Below are 19,839 nucleotides of genomic sequence, written 5' to 3'. Positions count from 1 at the left end.
TTTTGCGATGACTGAATGGTAAAAGACTGAGAAATTAATTGAAACTAATTTGTCAAAAGGTATTTCGAATAACTGCCTTTTTTCCCAAAAATATTTTTGTTAGCGGTAGTGTTAATATCAAATATATTGCAAATCTAACGCGGCTTCTAAGTTGTTTCACTATAGACTTGCTTAGGGAGGTTGTTGCTAATCGTTCCGAAGTTTCTTTGGGAACTTTCCCATTTCATTTTCTAAAGAGAATGTGGTTTGTTCATTCGTTGGGTCTCTGAAACATTTTCTGAATTTGTCAACTTTTCCCGTTTTTTCCTTCATATTGTTTCTCCTCTTCCTCTTCCTCTTCCTCTTCCTCCTTCCTCTTCTGCCAGCTACATGACATCCGACTCGACCACGCACTGCTCTGTGTATTCCTTAACCAGCTCCACCTTCAGTGTCTGGCGACAGAATTCGACCATGGGTTTCCACATGAGGGGATCCAGAAACATCTGACACATGACGTAGCCCTTCAGGGTGGCTGTGTGACGCCGGAGGTGACTCAGGAACTGCTGGAGCACCAGGCCTATGTCCTTACCGAACACGTCGATGTTGAGGTAGTACGTGTCGTCACCAACTCGGTAAGGACCTCCAGGCACCCGGAAGGGGTGGGTGCAGAGGCTGGCCACGGCGGGGACGTCGCGGTCGTCCACCATCCAGTCGATGTCCTTGAATGAATGAATTCATTTTATTTGAGAAATGTGAAATACGTATAGAGTTGCTTCAGCCATGGGAGTAGAGCAATACATTGAAAATAATCAAGGATTTTTACAACTTTTGGGTTTCAAAATTAGAGTAACTTTCCCAAGTTTTACAGATGCTTATTTTCCCCTGATTCCGAGAGTCTTCCAACCGAGATTTCTGGGAAACCTGGGAATTTGGGGAAAGTTACAGGAATTTTGCAACCCAAACACGATAAAGTCAATCAACTTATTTCCACAGAGGTTCTCATTATGATATAATATTTTACCTTCTTCAGAAGAATGGCCATGTTGCTGGGTAGGGGCTTGAACGGCTGCCAGTCCTGGACGATGGTAGCGTTAGGGAGTATGTTGGACATCAGGCCAGAGTTGAGGAACATCTGGTGGGCCTCGTTGAGGTCCAGAAGGACCGGGGGAACCAGGGGGGTGTCAGAACCCTGGGAGGTACCCTCAGAGGAGGGAGGGAGGGTCACATGCAGCCCCAGTTCGGAGAGCCGGAGCTTGAGGTCTTCGGCATTGAAGCGAACTAGCAGGATGCCCTTTCGGAGAGAGGCGGTGGTGAAGGGACGTAGGGTAAAGAGAAGGTTGTGTGGTTGGTTAATAGACTGTTGTGAAAGGGGAATGTGTCATTTTGGTAGAACATGATTTCCTGACACAAGTGGACTAGAGTTATAATGGTTTCTCGTCAGAAATAGGACGACTAGAAATAACTTGGAAAATGTTGGAAATTTGGAAGGCTTAACAATACGAATCAATCAATTAGCCAATCAGGCAAGCAACAAATGAACCAATTAACCAATACCTACCTGTTTGGTGATAAGGCGGTACTTCTGAAAGTCTTTGGGCCCCAGCTGGTCGTCGCGGGTCAGCCTGGTCACCTTCACCTCAGGCCACTTGGACTTGACCAGCTGAGAGCAGAACCGCAGAAGCACCCCTGCCACGCCCTTCCCCCTCTCCTGCGGGGCCACACGTAACCCCTCCACCAGCATGGTGTCACCGTCATCTATCACACACACTGACTCCAGGGCAATCTGGGGGGGGGGGGGGGGGGGAGAAGGGAGAAGGGGATGGGGAAGAAAGGAGAGGGGGAGAGAAAGACGTAGGGAGATTATGAACAGCTGAAGAGATACACATTGTGTGAACATTATCTGTAATTCTCTTGTTATTTCTAGGTAATATACATTTGAAGTCTGAAGTTTACATACAACTTAGCCAAATACATTTAAACTCAGTTTCACAATTCCTGACATTTAACCCAAGTAAAAATTCACTGTCTTAGGTCAGTTAGAATAACCACTTTATTTTAAGAATGTGAAATATCAGAATAATAGTAGAGAGAATGATTTATTTCAGTTTTCATTTCTTTCATCAAGTTCCCAGTGGGTCAGAAGTTTACATACACTCAATTAGAATTTGGTAGCATTGCCTTTAAATTGTTTAACTTGGGTCAAACGTTTTGGGTAGCCTTCCACGAGCTTCCCACAATAAGTTGGGTGAATTTTGGTCCATTCCTCCTGACAGAGCTGGTGTAACTGAGTCAGGTTTCCTTGCTCACACACACTTTTTCAGTTCTGCCCACAACTTTTCTATAGGATTGAGGTCAGGGCTTTGTGACGGCCACTCCAATACCTTGACTTTGTTGTCCTTAAGCCATTTTGCCACAACTTTGGAAGTATGATTGGGGTCATTGTCCATTTGGAAGATCCATTTGCGACCAAGCTTTAACTTCCTGACTGATGTCTTGAGATGTTGCTTCAATATATCCAAATAATTTTCCTTCCCACATGATGCCATCTATTTTGTGAAGTGCACCAGTCCCTCCTGCAGCAAAGCACCCCCACAACATGATGCTGACACCCCCGTGCTTTACGGTTGGGATGGTGTTCTTCGGCTTACAAGCCTCCCCCTTTTTCCTCCAAACATAACGATGGTCATTATGGCCAAACAGTTCTATTTTTGTTTCATTAGACCAGAGGACATTTTGGAGCAGTGGCTTCCTTGCGGAGCGGCCTTTCAGATTATGTCGATATAGGACTCTTTTTACTGTGGATATAAATACTTTTGTACCTGTTTCCTCCAGCATCTTCACAAGGTCCTTTGCTGTTGTTCTGGGATTGATTTGCACTTTTCGCACCAAAGTACGTTTATCTCTAGGAGACAGAACGCGTCTCCTTCCTGAGCGGTATGACGGCTACGTGGTCCCATGGTGTTTATACTGCGTACTGTTATTTGTACAGATGAACGTGGTACCTTCAGGCGTTTGAAAATTGCTCCCAAGGATGAACCAGACTTGTGGAGGTCTAAAAAAAAATTCTGAGGTCTTGGCTGATTTCTTTTGATTTTCCCATGATGTCAAGAAAAGAGGCACTGAGTTTGAAGGTAGGCCTTTAAATACATCCACAGGTACACCTCCAATTGACTCAAACAATGTCAATTAGCTATCAGAAGCTTCTAAAGCCATTACATAATTTTCTGGAATTTTCCAAGCTGTTTAAAGGCACAGTCAACTTAGTGTATGTAAACCTCTGACACACTGGAATTGTGATACAGTGAATTATAAGTGAAATAATCTGTCTGTAAACAATTGTTGGAAAAAGTACTTGTGTCATGCACCCAGTAGATGTCCTAACCGACTTGCCAGAACTATAGTTTGTTAACAAGAAATTTGATGGAGTGGTTGAAAAACCAGTTTTAATGACTCCAACCTAAGTGTATGTAAACGTCTGACTTCAACTGTAACTCTCAATGGTTCCAAAGTAGGCCACTCCTAATCTCCAGGGTTCCTTTAGGACTTTAACATGGATTCTATTTCTCTGGTATCACCCTTGAAGACTCTTGTAACTCCTCACACCACTTTGCCCTGCTTGTTTGCAAAGCATTAGTATGACAGTGTGGTTGGTCTCGAACAGACAGGCAGTGTAGTGCGTGGGCAGGGACTGGTAGTTCCTAATACAGCCCTTTTTACAGCTTAATAACCCCCTTAAAAACAAGCTATAACATGTTTATATTACCCTTATAACACTGTTTATAGCCTTTTCTCCCCACTTTTCCCTCTTTGCACTCCAGTACAACGGTACAGTTGGTCTCCTGTTGCCAGGCCTGGTAGCGTTCCTCACACTCTTACAACACCTTAATAACATCTTTGTAAACATGCTACAACATGTTTATGACACACTTTATAACCTTTTCTCACCACTTTGCCCTGCTTGCGGGCCAGTATGACGGTGCGGTTGGACTCGGACAGCCAGGCGGTGTAGCGGGTCGGCAGGTAGTCCAGCCCTCCATAGATGTCCTGGCTCATCGCCATGATCTCTTCAAAGTCCTCCTCTGTCGCCACGGTGAACTGGAGGCCCGTCTGGGGAGGGGTCTCGGGGAGCTGGGGGCGGGGCAGGCTGTTCTCAATCTTCATCTTTACAGCTGGAGACAGGAATAATGGATGGAGGGGTAGAGATGGGATGGAGAGGGAGTAAGGCCAGAAGAAGGGAGTGAGAAAGGGGGGAATGGAGGAGAGGAAAGAATATTGTAGAAAGTAGAGAGGAAGAGGTCAAATAAGAGACAGAGGAATAGATAAATGAAGAGATCGGGTAGAAATAGTGAAGGAGTGAGAGAGAAGGGATTGGAGGGATATAGATTGATATAAAGAGAATGAGAGGAGGGAGTGAGGGAGAGAGATCAATAGAGATCAGGAAGAGGGAGAAAGAGAAAGGGCGAGAGAGTGCAAAAATCTGATTAGGGACCAGGAGCAGGCCTATAAAGCAAATGGACAGGAAGCACATCCGTTGCTGTAATTGAGAATGTGATCTGATTTAACTCCAGTAAAGTAAAGCTACAGTATATACTCTAGAGATAAATAGATAAATAACATCCCATCTTAAAGGGCCAGTGCAGTCAAAATTCTGTTTCGTATCATGTTGTACAACAGCTTATGAAATTTACACTGTAAAAGTGTGACACATTTGTATCTGTGTTATTTCCTGATTGTTGCTGGTTGAAAATACAATCTACACATGACCTTGTAATCTGCAGGTTTTGCGTGGGTGGAGTTTCGTCTTGCCTGATGACATCATCAGGTGATAAATTAGTTAATAGGCCAATAAAATCGCTAAAAAGCGATTTGTTTCTTTTTGACAATTTTAATGGAAAACTATTATAGTAAGATACTTAATTGTTGCCCCAAAATAATTTGATATTGCTATAAAAATAGCTGCATTGGGCCTTTAAGGAGAAATACTGAACAGCAGGTTCGACAGAAGGGAAATATGCTGCAGAACTCACATCCAGCATTTCTCCAAAGCTGCTAGGTACACAAAGTATCCTTCAAAAAGAAAGATGACAAATACCCAATTTAATGGGGAAATGTAGTTTAGTGTGAATAGCACAATGTTTAGCATATTTATACACTCAGTGGCCAGCTTATTAGGTACAACACCTCATTCACGAAAATAGTTCGCTCCTACAGACAGTGAGTCATGTGGTCGTGGCTTTCTATATAAAGCAGGCAGACAGGCATAGGCGCATTCAGCTATCGTTCGATTGAACATTAGAATGGGCAAAATCGAGTGACCTCATCGTTGCCAGGCGCGCCGGTTCCAGAATCTCAGAAATGGACGGCCTCCTGGGCTTTTCACGCACAACAGTGTCATTCTAGGGTTCACCGAGAATGGAGAGACAAACAGAAAACAGTCAGCGGCAGTCTTTTGGGCGAAAACAGCTCGTTGATGAGAGAGGTCGAAGGAGAACGGCAAGAATCGTGCAAGCTACAGTAACAGCGGGGCCACAAACAGGCAAATAACGGCACAGTACAACAGTGGTGTGCAGAATGGCATCTGGGAGCCCACAACTCGTCTGTCATTGACACGGATGGGCTATTGCAGCAGACGACCACAACGGGTTGTGTCATGCAGATGGCAGAGTCCGGATTTGGCAAAAGCAGCATAAGTCTATGGCTCCATCCTGCCTAGTGTCAATGGCACACGTTAGGTCCCTTGATACCAATTGAGCAACATTTCCATTCCCTTTAGAATTCAGGCTGTTCTGGAGGCTGACCATGTACTAGATGGGTGTACCTAAAAAAATATATATTTTCCATTGAACCTTTCTTTAAGTAGGCAAGTAAGAACAAATTCTTATTTACAACGACGGCCTAGGAACAGTGAGTTAACTGCCTTGTTCAGGGGCAGAACGACAGATTTGACTTTGTCAGCTCGGGGGATTCGATCTATCAACCTTTCGGTTACAGGCCCAATGCTCTAACTCTCTAACGACTAGGCTACCTGTCACCCCAATGTACGAAACATGATTTCCAGTGTTCTGTTTGTGACACTCAAGGTGCTGGATGACGGTCACAAGACTTGACACTGAATGTTATTGGATTATTCTCATATCTGTTGATAAGTGATTGATGCCAGACTGGAGGTACAAGGACAGAGGACACACTGATTATTCACTGGTGTATTCGCAGTCTGGCGTCAATCACTATAAAAAGACATAAACATAATCCATAACATTCAGTATGAAGTCTAGTGACTGTCAATCCACACCTTGAGTATCACAAATGGAACACTGGAAATCATGTGTAATACATCATATATGAATATGCTAAACATTGTGTTAATCACTATAAACTAAATCGATTTTTTTTAAATATTTTTTTTTAAACCTTTAAAAAAAAAATTATGTTATTGAGACCTAGGTCTCTTTTCCAAATAATACCATATTGTCACGATCGTCGTATGGAGTAGACCAAAGCGCAGCGTGGTTAGAATACATTCTTCTTTATTTAATGAAGAACACGAAGAACACGAAGAACAAAAACAACAAAACGAATAAGATGAACGAGACCGCTATATAAACAATGTGCTAATGTGCAACATAACATAGACAATAACCAACGAAATACCCAAAGAAGATGGCTGCCTAAATATGGTTCCCAATCAGAGACAACGATAAACACCTGCCTCTAATTGAGAACCAATCTAGGCAACCATAGACCAACATAAACACCTAGATGAAATCAACCACCATAAATCTACAAAAAACCCTAGACAGTACAAACATCCTAGAATAAGACAAAAACACACATATCACCCATGTCACACCCTGACCTAACCAAAATAATAAAGAAAACAAAGAATACTAAGGTCAGGGAGTGACACATATAAATATATGCATATATGCAAATATATGCAACTTTAGTGACCTTACATTTCCCCATTACAGTCCTGGCAATTCCTATTACACCCATACACTGTCTAGATGCCTGTATACTTTATGCTTCACAACACTTCAACCATATCCCTGTAATTCACATCAATGGGTCAACTTTAACATCAATGGGCATTGGTCAGACAGAGTAAGTAGCTTCAAAACACGTCAACCTCAAAGGGTCTTGGTCAGGCAGTCTACACAACCATCACCTCTTAACTTACTACCGCATCCCAATGTTTTGACCAGAGTGGACGGGGTCTTGGTCAGGAAAAACACAGACAACACAACCCCTAACCACACAGACGGCACTAATGTGACTTCTGGTCATCGCCAGGACGCCAGCCCAGTTTGCCCGTCCAGTTTGGCAACAGTTTGTATGTGGCACAGAGAGAGGCGACTGGCATCCGTCCCTGTGGCGCGCCCCCCTCTGCCAACCCCCTATCCCCCTAATCCCTTCGGTAATTCCCCCTCACCCGCTTCCCTGGATTCCTCGGAAAACACTGGCTCACTCGGAAAACAATCACATTTTTCTGAGCTTGGGAAAAGCATGGGGCGAAACGAGCGAGAGAGGAGGAGGGCTCAGGTCGTTGGAAAGGGATTCCGGAAAGGTGCAGAGATTATTGAGTGGTTAAAGCCTGTGTGTGTGTCCATGTGTATATGCATCCGTATGTGTGTGTGTGTCCAGTGTGTATGCATCCGTATGTGTGCGTGTGTCCATGTGTGTATGCATCCGTATGTGTGTGTGTGTCCATGTGCGTATGCATCTGTATGTGTGTGTGTGTCCATGTGCGTATGCATCCGTATGTGTGTGTGTGTCCATGTGCGTATGCGTCCGTATGTGTGTGTGTGTGTCCATGTGTGTATGCATCCGTAAGTGTGTGTGTGTCCATGTGCGTATGCATCTGTATGTGTGTGTGTGTCCATGTGCGTATGCATCCGTATGTGTGTGTGTGTCCATGTGCGTATGCGTCCGTATGTGTGTGTGTGTGTCCATGTGTGTATGCATTCGTATGTGTGTGTGTGTCCATGTGTGTGTGTTTCCCCCGTCCGTGTGTAATATGTGTGTACATTTACGTTTTAGTCATTTAGCAGACACTCGTATCAAGAGTAACTAACAGTAGTGAGTGCATACATTTTCAGACTTGTTTGTGTGTATTTCTATGTGTAAGAGTGTATCTCTGTCTCCATCTGTGTGTGTGTTCTCTGTCCCATGCATGCATGGACAGCTAGTGTTAGTTGGCCCCAGGGGGAATGAGGCTTCTAGCTGAAGCAGTGAGGCAGGGCCAGACATTTCCGATAATCTGTCGATGGGAGATGTGTCTGGGCTGAGGAAGGGAGGGAGGGAGGCCGCCTGCCTGGGACAGAGAAAACACTGTCTGGCCCCAGCAGACCTAACACACTCCCCTGTCTCTAACTGGTACTTTTCCATCAACTGGCATGCATAGGCATGGTGCCATAAACACACTGGGGGAGGAGGGGGAGGGGGGGGGGGCAGTAACAGTGTCACACACACAAACCTGCACACACAATGAATCACTAACTGCCACGTGAACTTTAGCATGGCATCAATACACACCTCAGCAGCGCCCTTCTAATCAATCGACCGTCCACATATACACACGCGCGCGCACACACACCACCGTCTACGACCCGCGTTAACGCTTCACTCGAATTTCTATCTGTTAACCTCCTCATGTACATGAGATATCACGTGAGAAAGATCATTACTACACAGATACACTCTTACAACAAAATGTACTATCTAGAACCTAAGAGGGTTCTTCCGGCTGTCCCCATGGTAGAACCCTTTTTGGTTCCAGGTTCTAACCCTTTTGGTTTTAGGTAGAACCCTTTTGGGTTCAATATAGAACCCTTTCCACAGAGGGTTCTACATGGAACCCGAACCAAACCTGGAACCAAAAACGGTTCTCCTATGGGGACAGCCGAAGAACCCTTTCGGAACCCTTTTTTCTACGAGTGTAAACAGACACCTGTCCATTACAGAAACACAAAAGCCTATCAGAGGTGCATGGTGTAAGGAGGAGAAGAGAGGATAGGAAGGTTGTTTCTGCATGATGTTCTTGCTGACGTTTGTTTGGCAGGCAAGCAAACATGCTGAACAAAGAGGCACCAAGTGACACACTACATGACCACAAGTATGTGGACAACTGCTTGTTGAACGTCTCATTCCAGAACCATGGGTATTAATATGGAGTTGGTCACCCCTTTGCTACTACAACAGCCACTCTTCTGGGAAGGCTTTCCACTAGATGTTGGAACATTGCTTTGGGGACATGCTTCCGTTCTGCCACAACAGCATGAATGAGGTTGGGCACTGATGTCGGGCGATTAGGCCTGGCTTGAGGCCGGCGTTCCAATTCATCCCAAAGGTGTTTGATGGGGTTGAGGTCAGGGCTCTGCGCAAGCCAGTCAAGTTCTTCCACACCGATCTGCTTTGTGCACGGGGGCATTGTCATGCTGAAACAGGAAAGGGCCTTCCCTAAACTGTTGCAACAAAGTTGGAAGCACAGAATCGTCTAGAATGTAATTGTATGTTGTAGTGTTAAGATTTCCCTTCACTGGAACTAAGAGGCCTAGCCCGGACCATGAAAAACAGCCCCAGACCATTATTCCTCCTTCATCAAACTTTACAGTTGGAACTATGCATTCGGGCAGGTAGTGTTCTCCTGGCATCCGCCAATCCCAGATATGTACATTGGACTGCCAGATGGTGAAGCGTGATTCATTACTCCAGAGAACGTGTTTCCACTGCTCCAGAGTCCAATGGTGGTGAAATGTACAACACTCCAGCCGACGCTTGGCATTGCGTATAGTGATCTTAGGCTGTTGCTTCCAGAGGCAGTTTGGAACTCGGTGGTGAGTATTGCAACCAAAATCAGACGATTTTTACACGCTTCAGCACTCGGCGGTCCCGTTCTGTGAGCTTGTGTGGCTGAGCCGTTGTTGCTCCACTTCACAATAACAGCACTTACTGTTGACCGGGGCAGCTCTAGCAGGGCAGAAATTTGATGAACTGACTTGTTGGAAAGTTGGCATCCTATAACGGTGCCACGTTTAAAGTCACTGAGCTCTTCCGTAAGGCCATTCTACTGCCAATGTTTGACTATGGAGATTGCATGACTATGTGCTCAATTGTATACACTTGTCAGTAACGGGTGTGGCTGAAATCATCGAATTCACTTATTTGAAGGGGTGTCCATATACTTTTGTATATATAGTGTATGTTCAAACCACATGATGTATACAGTAAGCCTATATGCATAAATGAAATAGATTGGAATCCATTTCTTCTTTCTTCCCATCTCTTAGAAACAGTGTGTCAAATCAAAACAAATCAAATTGTATTTGTCACATACACATGTTTAGCAGATGTTATTGCGGGTATAGTGAAATGTTTGTGTTTCTAGCTCTAACAGTGCAGATATATCTAACAGTAATATCTAACAATTTCACAACAATATAGAATAGGATAGAATAGAATAGAATAGGATAGAATAGGGTAGAATAGAATAGTATGAAATAGAATAGGATAGAATAGGATGGAATAGGATAGGATAGAATAGAATAGGATATAATAGAATAGGACAGAATAGGATGGAATAGGATAAAATATGATGAAATAGAATAGGATGGAATAGGATAAGATAGAATAGAATAGGATTGAATAGGATGGAATAGGACAGAATAGGATGGAATTGAATATAATAGAATAGGATGGAATAGGATAGGATAGGATGGAATAGAATAGAATAGAATAGGATGTAATAGGATAAGATATAATAGGATAGAATATAATAGGATGGAATATGACAATATAATGGAATAGAATAGAATAGGATAGAATAGGGTAGAATAGAATAGTATGAAATGGAATAGGATAGAATTGGATGGAATATAATAGGACATAATAGGATGGAATAGGATAAAATATGATGAAATAGAATAGGATGGAATAGGATAGAATAGGGTGGAATAGAATATAATAGAATAGGATGGGATAGGATAGAATAGGATGGGATATAATAGAATAGGGTGGAATAGGATAGGATAGAATATGATAGAATATAATAGGATGGAATAGGACAATAGAATGGAATGGAATATAATAGGATAGAATAGGATAGAAAATGATGGAATAGGATAGGATAGAATAGGATGGAATAGAATAGGATGGAATAGGATAGGATAGAATAGGATATACTAGAATAGGACAGAATAGGGTGGAATGGGATAAAATATGATGAAATAGAATAGGATAGGATAGAATAGAATAGGATTGAATAGGATATAATAGGATGGAATAGAATATAATAGAATAGGATGGAATAGGATAGGATAGGATAGAATAGGATATAATATAATAGGATGGAATAAGACAATAGAATGGAATATAATATAATATAATAGGATAGAATATAATAGGGTAGAATAGAATAGTATGAAATAGAATAGGATAGAATAGTATGAAATATAATAGGATATGATAGGATGGAATAGGATAGGATAGGATAGAATAGGATAGAATAGAATAGGATGGAATAGGATCAAATATGATGAAATAGATTAGGATGGAATAGGATAGGATAGAATAGAATAGGATTGAATATGATGGAATAGGACAGAATAGGATGGAATAGGATAGGATAGAATAGCATATAATATAATAGGATGGAATAGGACAATATAATGGAATGGAATGGAATAGGATAGAATAGGATGGGATAGGATAGAATAGGATAGGATAGAATAGGACAGGATGGAATAGGATGGAATATGATAGGATAGAATAGGATAGAAAAGGATGGAATAGGATAGAATAGAATAGGATAGCCTAGAATAGGATGGAATATGATAGGATAGAAAAGGATGGAATAGGATATAATAGAATAGAATAGAATAAGAAAGCATAGAATAAAGTCAAATCCATTTGCCCGGATATTGTCTTTCTTCCTATCCATTTGAAACAGCAGTGACACTGACTAAACTGGATCACATGTCAACAGAGGATGACAGCGAAGAGGAGGATTTAGGCTATACAGTGCTGCTGTCACAGTGTTGTAGTGATGATACTCTAGACTACACACACACACACACACACACACACACACACACACACACACACACACACACACACACACACACACACGTGCACAAACACACACACACACACAGACAAGCACATTCTTGTACATGTGCACAAACACACACACACACACACACACACACATACACACACTGTCAGACACACCATCACACACACATGCGCTACTGTCCTGACTCTTTTACTAAACACAGAGGATTGGAGCGATAGGCCTGCAGGCCAAGTTATTACGAGTTTTAGAGAGCCAAAACAAAGAGAGGTATGCAATAAGTGTGACCTCAGTACTTTACGCTATTGCAGTGTATTTCCAATATCAACACAATGACCTATCCTATTACTCAGGTGCGTGGTGTGTGTGACTGTGTGCGTGTGACTGTGTGTGTGCGTGTGTGGGGGGAGTTTGAGATTTCCATTTGATTTTGTCAATTTTATCCCGTGGGCCACACAAGGGACAAAGAAACGACAGATCACACCTTTAGGTGACGACGAAATTACAGATCACACCTTTAATTAACCTATTACACATAACACTCTTCACATCATCTATTTCTGGATTCAAATACTCACCTATGACCTTCCTTGTTCTCTATCTCGAAGACCTTACGGGGTAAGATTGAGGATTCTCTATCTTTCTCTCTCTCTCTCACACACACACACACACACACACACACACACACACACACACACACACACACACACACACACACACACACACACACACACACACACACACACACACACACACACACACACACACACACACACACAGACACGGAAACACACATCCCTTCTAATCTTGGATGATTTATTCAGCGAGCAGTGTCTGCCGATCCGTGTGAGGTAAAATGCCACGTCGATACGTCCCATCGTCATCGAGCACACGAGACGTGTGTGTTTGTGTGTGTGTGTGTGTGTGTGTGCGTGATCATTTTGCATCGGCACAATACAATTCTCCGTCCTCTCATCTGAATAGGGAGAACACATCAACACAATCTACAACCGGAGATTTACGTTTAATTTTCACAAAGCAGATCCTGAACATCCGTCGTGACTCCTGAATTAGGCTACATCAGAGAAGGCTTTTGCTGCAGTGTTTCAAGGTGATTGTAAAAGGGTAACCCCCTGGTTTCAGTTCGCTTTTTGTCTGTAAATACGTCACAATAGGCAGTGCAACGTGAGGGTAGTAGCCTCTATCTCGTTCTATCGTTCTTTGTCACGAACACATACACACACACACACACATACACGCAAGCGTGCTTGCACAAGCACACAACAAACGCACGTGGCAGCAGCCTCATCCGCTCTCTCTCTCCCTTGCTCTTTGTCTCTTTCCTCTGACTCCGTCCCTCTGGATCTAGTCCATGTGCTTAGGCTTGTGTGTTTACATAACTCTCTGTGGTAAAATCCCATGACGTATTTATACACTGTATTTCCCCTGTACAGTATTTCCCTCCCAGAGCAGCTGATCTGAAGTCGGTTTTGACATTGCCCCTATGATGGTTGGGGTTAGGATTGGGGATAGCCTGAGCTGATCCTAGATATGTGCCTAAGGGCAGCTTCTAATCAGTTAGATGATTTTTGCGCTAGAGGACGTCACACACGTTATGGAACATGACGTTCACATGTCATCAAAATGGCATATGTGGCCTGTTTCAACAGTTGTCTGAGGGCATCATCATCAAGCATGAGTACCTTACTTCCTCTCATTTGTATAAATCTCCCACTCCCCCTCTTTTTACTCCCATCTTCATCAGCCCATCATTTTACAGAACAACTCCTTGTTAATATAAATGTCTCATTCTCTAATGTCCTGCTCTCTCTCTCTCTCTCTCTCTCTGTCTCTCTCTCTCTCTCTCTCTATTTCTCTCTCTTTTTCTCTCTCTTTCTCTCTCTTTTTCTCTCTCTGTCTCTCATCCTATAGTTTTTGTCAAAATCGCAAACTTACTAAGTTTTACATTGCATAATCAAAAGGCTAATTTCCTCTTCCCATCTCTCTGGTTATATACGTTTTTTTAAGGAGAATTACATACAATATCCTTGGGTTAGGATTGGAAATCATTCTAGAGCTGCAGAAAAATACATTTACATCCTGCAGAAAATATATATGTATTAGATCATACTAGAGTAGTACAGTATGTGTAGAAAACAGTGGTTTTCTACACATGGTCCGCGGGAGTACTGCAGCTGGTCTGCAAATTCTTTTACATATATTTTCTATCTAAAAAAATTAAAATAAACATAAAAAAAACAATAATATTTGGGAGTATTAATGGCATTGTAAGCAATTTTACATTATTTTTCACAATACAAATTGTTTATAATAATATTAGGCCTTTCATTTGTTACATTCACTGTTAAAATGGACTAAATGTGATCGCAAATATATTTCATGCTTAAAAGATTGTGCGTCTCCGTGGATGGTGATCCTCAACAGCTTTTGAAGGTTTTTGGTGGTCCCCGGAACAGAAAAGGTTGGGAACCACTGATGTAGACACATTAGAACATACTAGCAGAGCTGCAGTAATAGGGACGTACAGGTAACTGCCAAAATAAAGGAAACGCTAACATAAAGTGTCTTAATAGGGAATTGAGCCACCACAAGCTGTCAGAACAGCTTCAATGCGCCTTGTCTGGAACTCTTTTGGAGGGATACGACACCGTTCTTCCACGAGAAATTCTATAATTTGGTGGTTTTCTCAGGCGCCACTCCAGAATCTCCCATAAGTGTTCAATTGGGTTGAGACCTGGTGACTGAGACACACACACACTCACACACCTTTTAAACCCTCTATGCTCCTTTGACACCCCTCTTTCAAAGTCACTGAGATCTCTTCTTCTAGCCATGGTACGAAGAATAATGAGCAACTGAGCATTTTCTTACATGACCCTATGCATGATGGGATGTTTTAATTGCTTAATTAACTCAGGAACCACACCTGTGTGAAAGCACCTACTTTAAACATACCTTGTAATTCTCATTTACTCGGGTGTTTCCTTTATTTTGGCAGTTACCTGTACATCATACTAGAACTGCAGAAATGTAGACGCACATAATTCTAGAGCTGCAGAAATATAGTCATCCATCATACTAGAGCTTCAGAAATATAGCCATACATTATACTAGAGCTGCGCTGGACCAAGCAAACACTAGCACACTAACATGTGACAAATAACATTTGAATTGATAAACCTAAACAAAAACGGGCATCCGTTTGATGCAATGTGCTGGGATGGGATAGTAGAAAAATTAGAGTTGCGACCAAAACATTACCCTTTTTCGTATCTCTATGTTAAGAAAATGTCTTAGAAAACACTTATGAAACAAACATGCTATTCTTATCCAGCTGTGAATGACGAAGGCATGAGTCTGTTTCCCTTGAGGTCCATTATACTGATGTGAGTGACACAGGACAAATGTCCTGGCATGCATCACCATGATCATTAGGACACACAATGAAAATTAAATTAACATCTCTTATTGGAAAAATACAGGTACCTGTTTCAGTCTGTTTTCTTCCGTTTTGTTCCTAATGAACAAGACCCAGATCGGCATCACAATAATGTCTGCATCACAAGCAAGCAAATGCAGCAACAGACTAATACGACTGAATAGCTGATGATGACGCTGTTGCACTGAACTCATCAACACTCTTACCTTCCCATAACTCTATTTGTCACTCACTCCTGTAAGAGAGTTAGCCAATCCACACAGATCTAGGATCAACTTAACCTCCCCCACTCCTAACCCCCCCACTCCTAACCTTAGGGTGGAAAAACACAGAATTATCTCAGATCAGTGTGCAGGCAATACATGAGGAACTTCAACCAACTATTTTTTTAATTTAACTAGGCAAGTCAGTTAAGAACAAATTCTTATTTACAATGACAGCCTACCGGGGAACTGTGGGTTAACTGCCTTGTTCAGGGGCAGAATGGCAGATTTTTACCTTATCATCTCAGGGATTTGATCTAGCAACCTTTCGGTTACTGGCCCAACACTCTAACCACTAGGCTACCTGCCACCCCAAAATATATATGTGTGTGTGTGTGCGTGCGTGCGTGTGTGCGCGTGCATTCGTGTGTGTGGTTGTGTTGTTAAGCCAGTATAAACTGCATGGTCAGTACTCAGTCCTGTGTGGGTATAGAGGACACCCCAGTGAGTCTGAATAAATTAACTTCACCAGAATTGCTTTTGGGTTAAGAGGGACGGGAGGGTGGGGGGTTGGGGGGGGGTTGATGAATGTGATGGGGGGGGGGGGTCAAATGAGTGTGTGTATAGCGTATAGGGTGTGTGTGTGTGTGCTGTGGCCACGTGTGTGTGCATGTGTGTGTATACAGTAGAAGGAATGAGGGGTGAATGGATAAAAAGGAGAGCAGATGCAGAGGGTGGGTGGGGGGAGGGGGTGCGTGGGGGGGCTCTAACCTTTCATGGTACCTCCTAAGTGTGTCATTTTTTTATGGTCCTGATAGTAAAAGACATTACATTTAAATAATGACCTTTTAATGTGGCATGAACACAACCAGACATTATGTTTTCATCTGATTGTCAAACAAATCACTTCAAAAAGCAGGCTACCTGTGCATATTCGTCCACTCCTAAATAATTCCAGCATCCAAACAGCCAAATACATGGTTGAAACCATGACAGATAGGTGGGGGTCTTTGTTTCATTTAGAATAAGCTTTCATTTTCATGCCCAGGTAAATTGCATTTCAAACAAAAAGGAGAATGTAATTCGCACACTGAGCCTTGTGATATAAAAATTGCATACGTACCTCATTTGTTGGATATTTAACAATTATTTTCTTAACTAATAGTAAGACATTTCTGTCCTAGTAGTGTCTGTGTTTTTATGGTCTCCACTCTAGTTCCCTGCAGCTAATCTGGGCGTATGGTCACTAGAGATGGCTTGAGCTGACAGATGAGTTAAAGACTGCATTACACATACAAGATGTGGTCGGTGTAAGCGAGATCGAGATAGCCAGGAGGAGTTTAGAACAATTCCTCATCGTCTCTAAATCATCCTTGCATCTGGGAAACTAAGTCAGGGAGGGGTTAAGACCACTTCCCCGTGCAGATAACGGCAGGATGAACCCAGAGTGACTTATGATGCTCCTTGGTCTGTATGAAGTGGTTGAACCAACCACGATGAATCATTCTTAGTGTCAGCTATATACAGGACTCTGCACTTGTGTAAGGGTTAGGTTACTCAGTCCAACACTCAAGAGTGGGGGGGGTCGACCAGCCTCATTATTGCAATAATTAATTGATATTAAATAAAGAGGATTGTTTGAAAAAAATGACCAAGTTTCTCTCAGTACTGAATTTCCACGACAGCCCTTCATTATAAAACATATAACTGCTCAACCCCCCAAATGGCAACCTTTTCCTTATGTATTTCCCTCCTTTTGACCAGAACCCTACAGACCCTAGTCAAAAGTAGTGCACTACATAGGGAACAGGGTGTCATGTGGGACGCACGGCAAGTCCTTCGGGCATGTCCTTTGAAAATGCTGCGACACTCACTCACTTCACTCCATCCCAAATCTATCTAGAGTGAGAAGAGTGAGACACAGAGAGACAGTAAAAGAGAGAGAGAGAGAGAGCGAGAGTGAGGGATGAGAGCGAGAGACAGACAGACCAGAAATCAAAGAGTAGGATGAGAACGAGAGAACTGTCTGTATATCTATAAAAGGTTGGACAGTTTGCAGGCCTTGATGCCCTGAATCTGTTCTACTCAATGTTGTGCTTTCCCATCTTTCTCCCTCATCAACTGTCTCTGGATACATCTAATCATGAGGACACAGTCATGTCTCTCCTCTTTCATTCCCGAATTCCAACCTGCCAAGTGGAATCAGATCACAAAGTATGCATGCATTCCCTCTTCATTCCCGAAGAGAGGAGCAAAAACGCGAGCGCACACACACGCGCTCCTTGGCGCACGGCACGCGCACTGTATGGGCACGTTGGTTCGAAGAGCAGGTTGGTTAGAAGTCTCACTCCATCTCCCACAGCTCCTCATGCCGAATGTGAGCGAGTTTCTCAACCCAGACTGAATGTGGAGAAATATATCTACGGTGGAACTGTCCCAGGCTGGGAAATAACCATAGCCTAGAATGCATGCATGCATAGCATGTGTGCTTATACATGATGTATTTCCTTTACATGTTAAGTTAAACCTATACCTAGAATTACAGGAATTGCTGTTATAGCTACATTCTGAGAAATAGCCTATAACCTAAATTGCGCCACACGTGCACCAACGTATAGAGAACCTAAGAATTCTAGCTGTCACGACTCTATCCAAGCACGTGCTGTACGTACACATACCGGAGGCGCGCGCACCGCTCAGCAGCTCCCTCACTGGTGCCATAGCATTGCGGCCGCAGATGCGTATTTATGCACCATAGCCTATGTTGTGAATAAAGGAATTATTCATCGTAGTTTGCCATCTCCTGCCCCCTAAATCTCCCGCTTCCACCCGCCCACACACATCATCTATCTGTCCTTTATGCCTAAATGTATGCGACTCCTTTTCCAAGGGCTTTCAGCATTCCATGCTGACTGCAACTGCATAGCTTATCTTGGATAGAGCCTAACAAATAAATATATCGCAAAAGTGATGCCGAAAGGTGATATCTGAGAAACATGTTTGTTATCTTTATTGTTTCGTATGACTATATTCATTTATTATATTCGGCTGAGGGTGATGGTGGTGACAGCGCCAGGATTGCATCCTCAACGGTGATTGGGTGAATCTTTGATCATGTCCATATTCGATTAGATCGGCTATCGGCATCATTCATCCGCATTGCCTATACTATAGTACATACAGACAGACACACCGTCCCATAATGCTATAGGCCCACAGTAGACTATAAAAACTGCATTGTAGCCTATGGACTAGTTTCGGGGTAGTCTATACATCGTTTCATTGCTTTATCATTACCATCTCCTCCGCTGTAACTAAGTCTCTCGGGCAAATTCCTTAAATTTGGCCACACAAAATGGCCGATAAGAATAGGATGGGGATAGTGGAATAATCGGGTCGGAAATATGAGAAAAGGTTTAGGTAGGCTACAGAGACATGATAGAAAGGCAATGCAGAATACCCGATCACACGTAGCCTTCTATGAAAATATAATTTGGCCTAGAAATAAAATATGATTTCAAATATGAAAACAAATATCACAAAATCATAATGATCGATCATGGATGGATACCGTTATCGTGAGTGATCGATAATCTTGACTATGCTCACCAATGTGCTCCAAATGTCTGCCACTGCCGGTGAAATGTATTCATTCCCTCTTACCGTTAGTGAAGCCCGGAGGTCTCGTGCAAGTGTTGTCGGTAACGGCAGGTGTATTGCCAGGTGCAAGAGGTGGATGGATGGTGACAGCAGCTACTGTTCAAATTCAGGATAAAATACAAATTCTCCCAGCCACCGGCTCGAGATCTCAATATAAGAGATTACCGTTTAGGCCCCTCCTACAAACCCTGCATGCTCGGCTCTCTCTCTTCGTAGTGGGCTAGGCTATCCTAACCCCTGCCTACCATCATCACCGAAATATCCCCCACCCAGCCACCCATCAATATCTCTCTCTCTCTTTCTCTCTCTCTCTCTCTCTCTCTCTCTCTTTATTGGCATGGGAAACAAGTTTACATTGCCAAACCAAGTGGAATAATTAAAAGTAAATAGGCTATTACACTCACAAAAGTTTCAAAAGAATAGAGACATTTCAAATGTTATATTACTGGCTGTGTACAGTGTTATAA

At 42.8% G+C, this 19,839-nt stretch overlaps 1 protein-coding gene across 1 annotated transcript; it reads right to left on the bottom strand.

Annotated features, from left to right (window-relative positions):
• Window positions 1-38: 38 nt before the first annotated feature.
• On the bottom strand, window positions 39-19,476 carry LOC139379377 (N-acetyltransferase 16). The gene is made up of 5 exons (XM_071122186.1): window positions 19,376-19,476; window positions 3,925-4,148; window positions 1,538-1,762; window positions 1,001-1,270; window positions 39-698 (listed from the first exon to the last, which is right to left on the bottom strand). The coding sequence occupies exons 2-5, from the start codon at window positions 4,138-4,140 to the stop codon at window positions 366-368; spliced, it is 1,044 nt and encodes a 347-aa protein (XP_070978287.1). The 5' UTR covers window positions 4,141-4,148; window positions 19,376-19,476; the 3' UTR covers window positions 39-365.
• Between the last annotated feature and the right edge of the window lie 363 nt (window positions 19,477-19,839).

Source organism: Oncorhynchus clarkii, chromosome 21 (assembly GCF_045791955.1).
Source record: "Oncorhynchus clarkii lewisi isolate Uvic-CL-2024 chromosome 21, UVic_Ocla_1.0, whole genome shotgun sequence".
Taxonomy (NCBI): domain Eukaryota; kingdom Metazoa; phylum Chordata; class Actinopteri; order Salmoniformes; family Salmonidae; genus Oncorhynchus; species Oncorhynchus clarkii.
The sequence above is the reverse complement of the archived record's forward strand: the minus strand, read 5'-3'. Positions and strand labels throughout refer to the sequence as shown.

Coding starts and splice junctions, on each gene's coding strand:
- LOC139379377 (XM_071122186.1), bottom strand. CDS start 4,140: ATGAAGATTGAGAACAGCCTGCCCCGCCCCCAGCTCCCCGAGACCCCT. Junction 1,271..1,537: donor ACCGCCTTATCACCAAACAG/GTAGGTATTGGT, acceptor TCTCTCCGAAAG/GGCATCCTGCTAGTTCGCTT. Junction 699..1,000: donor TGGCCATTCTTCTGAAGAAG/GTAAAATATTAT, acceptor CATTCATTCAAG/GACATCGACTGGATGGTGGA.